This window comes from Corvus brachyrhynchos, unplaced genomic scaffold, assembly GCF_000691975.1.
Source record: "Corvus brachyrhynchos isolate BGI_N302 unplaced genomic scaffold, ASM69197v1 scaffold68, whole genome shotgun sequence".
Classification (NCBI taxonomy): domain Eukaryota; kingdom Metazoa; phylum Chordata; class Aves; order Passeriformes; family Corvidae; genus Corvus; species Corvus brachyrhynchos.
This window is the reverse complement of record NW_008240039.1, coordinates 2429290-2437753: the sequence shown is the minus strand read 5'-3', so window position 1 is coordinate 2437753 and position 8464 is coordinate 2429290. Positions and strand designations below refer to the sequence as shown.

Below are 8464 nucleotides of genomic sequence, written 5' to 3'. Positions count from 1 at the left end.
CTGAGGATCAAGTGAAATAGAGGTATTGCAAGAGTTAAAGGAAGGGATATGTTTCCAGAGGTTTCCAGTGTCTCAGAAATGTGGGATATTTGGATTTTTTTTTTTGACCAATTTTTTCATGGAACAGTGAATTCCCAATAACATCTGATTAGTTCTGTTGGTGCTATATTTTCTGACAGTCTGGGCTTGACTGTCTTCTCAGATTTGTTTTTACTGTGCAGGATTTAGTAAAAGAAATAGCTGTGGCACAGAGCTGGTATAAGGAGAGAGCAGATCCCTGATTCATTATGTAATGAGGGGCTTAGATCCTCAAATTAATTCCATTTAAGACACAGTGCCTTTCTCATCTATCTGCCAAATCCATCCAAAAATACATATTCATTGCCAAGTTTTTATTCCGTTTTCATTAGGAAGAATCAGCTGTCTATGTTTGTAACATATATTGCACGCAGTATTATTTTAATATCAAACAGGCTTTCAACCATGGCAAGTGGTTTAAGCTGCTGTAATAAACAGGGCAGGAGGGAGTTGCTTCAGATTTTTTTTTAACAAAAATATTCTCAGAAACTTTTTGTTATCTTTTCTACTTCAGAGACAAATGTACAGGGTGCTGTTTTCCTCCTAAAGAGAAGTGCTTTTCCAGGGTAATGACTGGGAGTATTTAAAATCAGAGCAATCGTATTAAGTGTTTTGTTGTCCCAACACCAGAAGCCTCATTGAGCTAAATTGGTTTCGCTACATTATCTATTGGATTAGCAAACCAGTTAGGAACTGATGTGAGAGTTTCTACTCTAACTGGGATAAATGCTTTCATTTTTACCCAGAAACAGGACAGACATTTCTGGTTTTTAACCTCTTCATAGTGCTGTCACTATTAATGCCAGCATTACTTTCAAACAAATGCAGTATCTTGCTCTTCTTCATCTTTCATCTTGTGCTTTCTGATTCTTTTCAACCTTGTGAGGCAGCAATAGCTATTTTTTCACATCAGTACAGCAGTGTGCATAAGTGCCCCCCAGAAAGCTCTCATGAACACACAATGGCACTTCCTCTTCTGCTGTCAAGGCCAAAGGAGAGTTAGGAAACCCTTGGGCACTGAAAAGGCAGGATGTCATTATGGGATGAAATCTCTAGGGTCATTCTGATTTTCCTTCTAACGCATTTTATCTTCCAGTTCAATAGTTGGAATGCCTATTTTGTCCGTTTATAGAAGCTCCGATTTCTGTATATCTACATTTTATTAACACTTCACATTTAGAATGATTACATTAACACATATCCCACTCTTTTTCTCACAGACATGCCAGTCCATAGAGCAGTACTATAAATTGCTGAAAGGAACACAAATGCTTTCAGGTGCAGCACAGAAAAAGTGCCTTCTCATCTGTCACATAGGTTTTTTTATGGCACTAGTACAACCCATCCAAAGTCAGCATTCAACTGACTTCAAATCGGGCTTATTTCACTTTATTAAGGGTATAATGAAATTAGAGTTGAATAGAAAATTGTCTTCAGGTGTTAATAGGTCTAAAGTAGTAATGTCTGGGGATTTTCAAATACGATGATTTCAAATGAAAAAAAAAAAAGTGAAGCACACACAAAAGTATAAAAGATTCCAATTTATGCAAAACTCCAATCAATTCACCATACTCCTGTACTGAAATGTCTCCTTGAAAGTTTGAATGGCATCTGAATTTTCTGTTTCTGGCTCTGGAAACCAATTTAAGAAAATCTCCCTCTTGTTGATGGAGGTGTTTTGTCTTGTGCTACTCATGCAAGTGCAGCAACAGCAGCTGAAATTCCTGTTCTCCCCTCTGCTCCCCTTGCTCCTGGGATGAACCCGTTGCCATATGTGTGCTCACAGGGCACTTTTCTGACTCCCTGCAACATTCTGAGATTTTTTTTTCCTTTTATTTATGCTTCTGTCTACATCACTGTAGGTAGTCTGGCATTCTGGCTTTGGGTTTTTTGAGAAGATTGCTGCCACATTTTACTTTGATCAGCCACGCTGAGCTGTGCACCTTGAAGATCTGCAGTCAAACTACAGAAAAAAATTCACTGAATAAATCTTCTGGAGCAGTCAGCAGGACATGCAGTCTGTGACTCTCTCCCAGATGGAGAAGCAACTAATTTTGTCCAATAACCCCATGTGATCAGTCAGTTGGCTGCAGTGTAAGGAGTTATGTCAGGTGCACAATTGCAAACTATTACTGCTGAAGTAATTAGATTAGACATTGCCTTTATAATATCTGCAGCCACCTTCTTGCTAGTTATTCCAATAACCAGCCACTGTACACTAACTGTACACTAGAGGGACTAGGCAGTGCTTCCTTCTCTGCTCTTTAATAACTTTAATTCCAAAATCATGACTTGCACTCCTCAGAAACTTGCTGTGAATATTCCTTCAGCTGGATTTAGTCAATAATTTCACTCTTAGAAGAAGATACTACATTGACAGGCTATGTAATAAACTAATCTACTGATTTTAAACTAAGGATTATTTCTGATTTTTGCAAGTGTAACAAAGAAGGCGGCGGCACTGTGTTCCTTCTAAAGGATGTTGTATTTTTGTGGTGAAGGATCATGAAAAAAGCAACAACTTAGTAAGGAGAAGGCATTGTAAAGTCATGCTTCTGCTGCTTTTATTCCACTCTGCATGAAATCATTATATAGAACAGTAGGAATGATTCAGAAGAAGGAAGGAGAGGTTGAGTTTCTTTGAAGAGAGAGTGATTATGACCAAAAAACACACTTAGAAAAAAAAATATATAGTGTATTTCTGAAATGTAGCATTTCATCAGCATCAGGAACAAACAGTAAGAAAAATAAATTAGAAAGAGGAGAAGCAGGAGGAAAAGAAAAGAAGCCTGATTACCTGGATATATTGAAGAAGATGCAGATTTTCATTAGCTTTCTGGATAAGGTGAAATCTGAGTGATACTTTGCTTTAATTCAGTATGTGAGCCTCAGAAACTATGGGAAATCGCATCACGTAAGTACAGGTTGGATGCACTTACCTAGTTGGAGGATAAGAGTTTCTGCCTCTCCTGAAGCGCTTTTCTTCTGTAAAACTCAAAGATATAGGAAAGAAATCATTATAGCAATGTTTCAGATAATGCAGTGAAAGGTCTTGACTAAGATTCCCCAGCAGTTCAGTGGTGAGATGTTGGAGCAGAACCCAGGTGTCTCAGTCCAGGGTTGCATTGGTGAGGTCTCTGTGGAACAATTACAGCTTGGTGCCAGTTGGGGTTTTCCAGCACACTGTTGGCTGATAGTTTTTCCATTATAACAGAAATTAAAGATTGAGGTGAACCTAAGCCTGACTTACAGTGGAGTATATTTTCTTTTACAGCCCAGTTCAAGGTCATTATTTTTTCTTCAAAGCATTCTCTTACTTCACTGATATTGAACAAATCTTATTTTAAATTATAAATCAGTGCTGAAATGTTTTATCTTTCAGTGCTGGTCATGTGAAATCAAACCATAAATCACAGCTGAGTTAAGGCAGGAGGAATGCGCACATGCTCCACCAGGATCAAATCCTCCTTTCACCCTTATTGCAGCTACTAATTGTCAGCCACACGTTCAAGAGTCCCATCTTAAATGCCAGCAAAGCTCTTCTCTCATCTACAGCTTCTAGCTTAGTCCCTCTCCATGCTCCTTTCCATTGTAGCTTTCAGCCTTTTGTGTCAGTTTCTATTTTTAAAACACCCTCTCACTTTCAAGGCAACAATATCCTCAGAATAAATTTCCCTTTTGTAGTGTCTTACATTGGCTTCCTACACTAACTTTATTTCAGTTGCTTTAATACATATTCCAATATATTTACTGTGGAGATTTTAGAGAATAATTGTGAAACCAGTTTGTTGTGAGTACTGTGTTCACTTGCTGAGTTTACTGAGATTATTTACAGAACAAAGTGTTATTTTGCACGAGTTGGGTGAGAGATCTAGTCCTGAATTAAGCAGTGTGTATGAGGACCCATAAATTTCACTGTTGAATAATGGAAGTGAAGAGGGCCTAAGAGATTAGGTCAGCCTCTGAATAAAAACAGCAGAAATATCCAAAGCAACAGAATAACTAAAGACAGTTATGAATTTTTGTTTTACTTCCCTCAGCTATTTAGGGACAGATTCAGAAAGGATATTTTCAGAGGCACACATGGTAGATTCTCACTGAAAATTAACAGAACAAATTCTAAAGTCCTTCCTGCAAATGGAGTCTGACTTCCTTCATTATCAAGCACCTTTCAAATTTTTCCCAATCCAACATAGGAAGCCTGAGCTTCCCCTGTGGTTCTAAATCACTTTTATCTATTTTGGGGCCTATTAAACTAGTAAACATTTTTGTGTTCAAGTGTTTAAAATTTCATTAGCTTAGATCTGAAATGTAATGCAGTCATTATTAACAATTCAGTAGAATTTTATGTAGTATATTTTATTTCATGCTGTGACTAAGAGCATTGAAATTTTTCAGTATTTTTTCCAAGACAAATAATATTTTAAGAAAAACCCCCACTCCCCTCTATTTCCTTTTACTTTGTTCATGAGATTTTTCTGGTTAAAAACTCCAACTTTAGCACTACTGTTAAACCTAGGCCAGCCCACAGATGCAGAAAACCACTCGTGCAGAAGTGAGGAATTAGCTCTTTCATTACAAAAAAAGGAAATTATCTGAGTGTGAAAAGCCAAATCTTCATTACTGATCAACCCTTGAAGTGGAGGAAAACCATGGTAATTTAAGATTTAAACTTTTGCTACAAATATGTACATATGAAAAGTTGTCTCATGGTATTACAGGAAAGAAAGAGCTGGAATTGTTTGGCAGAGTGCAGTCTTACTGTATCAAATCAGGTCAGCAGTAAATCGCTGCTTTTAGTAGGAATTCATAGCAGGACTTTCTTGACTTTGGAAGTGTCTTGAGCTTGTTGGAAAATATTTTGAGAAGAGATGCCTCAATTCAGTTTGAGCGAGGGCTTTTTAGCCTGTGGGTATTGTTCAGTTTGTAGGTCTTCGGATGAACTTTCCTTTTTTTGTTGTCTTTACATTGTGTATGCAACCCAGTATATAACATTGACTGCTGCAAAGGCTGCTGGGAACACGGCTCTGGCGTAAATGTCAATGGTGTCAGCATCAATGGGCTTAAAGAGGGACTTCAGGCCAGTCTTTTTGTCCAGTTTCATTCCCTGCTGCTGTTTTGTCTCTCCAGTTTCTATTTCTATTGTGCCATATGATCCAGGCAGGCTTCTGGGAATTCGGTGCTGCCTGTTTGAAATGGCCAGTTCCTGGTTCACACCAGCTATGGAGAGGGAAAACAGAACAATGGCATTCTTCACGTTGATCTGCAAAGGAAAGAGGAGAACAACGGCAGTTTATAGGGCAAAGGCAGTGTCATTCATCCAAGATATCCACGGCACAAATGTGGTGAAACACCTACGGGGTCCCTAAGCACTGCATGGGATTTAGCCCTTGCTTTGGCAGAACTGATGAAAGTCTCTGTGCTACCACTTATAACTCTGGTTATGGCTTTACATGCTCTGAATTACTGAGGCACCATCGAGAACATTCTCAAAGCCTTCTTCTTAGGAAGAACTTGTAGAAAAAGGTCATGATGCAGGGTGACTGCTTTGGCAAAGTTATTCCCAGTATCACACCTACTGACCTCTGCACTCTGCCTTCTCGCCTTTATCTTGTTCTTCTGCTTTTTCATGTAGTCAGCATTGAAATGTGCAAAGGCATATTCCACCAGTGCAGCAAAGACAAACACGTAGCAGATCCAGAAGTAAACGTCCAGTGCCTTGATGGCAGAGGCTCGTGGAAGCGAGGATCGGGCACTGACCATCAGTGTGGTCATTGTAAGAACAGTGGTTATACCTGCAGAGTAGCATGAGAGAGAAATATATGCACTAACATACATAAATATATTTATTAATATGAGGCTGAGGATTATTTTCACAGCAAAAGCCCCTTAATACCATGGCTTCTGATTTTCAAAACAGGGGAATTTGTAAAAAAATGCATTTGTGTGACTAAGGCAGTTTTGAACAAGTTATCCTTGTTTTTTTCCTAGATAGGAGAAACAAAACCCAAAGAGTTAACCCTCAAACACTTTTACATCTGCACTGGCAACACTTATTCAGACATACAAACCCACAGGCTCCAGGAACACATTTTTTCTCACTGTCCCAGTTCCTTCAAATCAATTCTTTCATTTCTCTCTCAGTCATTACTGCTTTTAACCCTCCCTAGGTGGTTATCTGCTGTTCCTTACTGAGACAGCTGCCCTGACAACGACAGAAATTAAAACAGGAGAGAAATCTTTCAAAGGACCATCCCTTCTGCAAACGTAAACATGGTGGTCATAAAAACACCTTAACGAGGATTATCAGAGAGCATAATCACCACCTGAGCACTCCCTTCCCCGTGAGTCCCACAAGAGATCTGTTTTACCTAGCGACACCCTGGCAGGCACAGCTGACTGGCTGATCCAGAAGGACACCCACGACATGGCCACCAGTAGGATGGAAGGGACATAAGACTGGATGATGTAAACTCCTCGATTTCTCCGAAGGTGGAAGTGGAGACTGAGCCTGGGAAACTGACCTGCTGGAAAAGAGAGCAAGCAGAAAAGATACTGGCTGCGTGAATTACATTTAAATTGATATTAAAAATGACATTTCCTATAATGACACAGAGCTACATTCTTTAACATCTTCTGGACAAGGATCACAAAAAGCTTTTTGAATGCTGTTCGATTGATGCTTCATAAACCCTGCACGAGGTACTGCAGCTTTCATCAGCTAAGAATAGGTCAAATGATTTGTCTCAGGTCATATCAATGCCAGATCTGAAAATAAAATCATGAGTCTTCTCAAATAACAGTATTGCTTCAAAATGTGTACTGTCTTATCATCTGCTGTAGAAAGTCCTCCAGATACTAAATTTAGATTTTTTAAAAGGCCAAGTTAATTTCAAACTCAAAAAAGAGCTTAGAGGAGATGTGCAGCATAAATGAGAATCTGAATACATGAAAGAGGATGAAAAAACAGCAGGAAAGAAATGACTCCAATCTTGTACAAACATTGCAATAAGCCCAGTGATAGACATACACACCACTGACTTCTACGGGGTAGAATTAGACTGATCTGACTGTACGTCATAAGCTTCATAACATCATGGGCTAATGGAAATTTTTCTCGATCTGAAGTTGCAAATTAGGTCAACAAAATGTGAACTATACCTCAAGTGCTTTTTATCAAGGGCTGTCTGGCTACTCCACGCAGTATTTTGTCAAGCAGAGAGAGCTAAAGGACAGAGCATGCTACAGCGGCTACCTGGAGGCTCAGCAAAGAATGGCATTACTTACAAGTGGAAGATGAAGAAAACTCTTATCAGAAACATGACAAGTTCTTAAATTAGTTACTTAAGAAGAAGGATTTTCTATTATAGATAGAAAATAGGTATTTTCTCTCTGCAGGAAAAAGTCAGATACTGCCCCTGAATTGAAGAAAGATTCTGTTACCAGATTTGAAGTTCATAATTTCTGTTGTGAACTGGTAGTTGGTAATTGTGAATTGAGCAAGCTGCAGCTTATCCAGCCCATGGATCTCCTCCTGGTTTTCTGACCAGTGGTAGACAATGTCCTCTGAAGAGTAGCCATCTGCCAAAAGAAAGCTGAGTGAACACAGAGTTCAAAGGAGAAATTAAGAGCTTAGAGAACTCATAGTGGAAGTTCTCTAATTCCTCTCCTATGCTGATTTCCACCAGACACGATGCAAACGTGCTGAGATTCAGTCTGGATAACTCTCTGCTTTGGAGAGCTGCAGGGCACTAGGAACACAACAGAAAGGGGAGATATGAATGAGGGGATTTACGTAATATGCAAATCCACAGGAAATCAATCTTTCCTAGTTTTGCTGTTCATTGACAACTTGCTACTAAAGCATCCATTTGTTTAAAGAGACTTTATTTCTGCTTGTTTCACTGAAATTAAAACCCTCAAATTCAATTAAAATATTCAACCCCCACCAAAACTCCCTGCAGAACTTGCTGGGAGAGAGAATGAATTGCTGGGGCAATGTCTGCTGCCTCTGCATTTGGTGATTACATAAGTAAAACTGTAGATTGCTATTTTTGACAGGATAAAATGGTATTGTGGTTAACTGCCTAGAAAACAAAGTCAGTGACAAAAAAGAAAATTAAAAACTTGCATCAACAGGCCAAGGGATCTGCTCAGGATCTGCTATTCCCAGATCTCTGGAAACCTCAGGACCTGTAGGCTCCTTGATCTAAAAACCAGATTAATTTTCCCTGACTGGGTGGTCCCTGCTTGTGTCAGTGGTGATTTTCATTCAGAAGTATTAATGCTCATGGGAATTACATGCTGATCATAGATTAAATACAAGTTGGATAAAATATAAATTTTATAACCCTCCTCTGTGATTACAAATGAATGAAGCCCATCC

General features: G+C 39.0%; 1 protein-coding gene across 5 annotated transcripts in view; it reads right to left on the bottom strand.

The window, feature by feature from the left end:
* Positions 1-1223: 1223 nt before the first annotated feature.
* GABRD (gamma-aminobutyric acid type A receptor delta subunit) overlaps positions 1224-8464 on the bottom strand; it is a 17343-nt gene continuing 10102 nt past the window's right edge. For 3 of the 5 annotated variants that reach the window (XM_017744092.1, XM_008641183.2, XM_017744095.1), the window contains 4 exons: positions 7522-7659; positions 6450-6605; positions 5662-5873; positions 1224-5341 (listed from right to left, as the gene is read on the bottom strand). In XM_017744092.1, the coding sequence (XP_017599581.1) occupies positions 5042-5341; positions 5662-5873; positions 6450-6605; positions 7522-7659 (806 nt within the window). In that variant the 3' untranslated portion in view covers positions 1224-5041. The remainder of the gene's footprint in view (positions 5342-5661; positions 5874-6449; positions 6606-7521; positions 7660-8464) is intronic. The other 2 variants (XM_017744093.1, XM_017744094.1) reach the window with 1 other exon arrangement.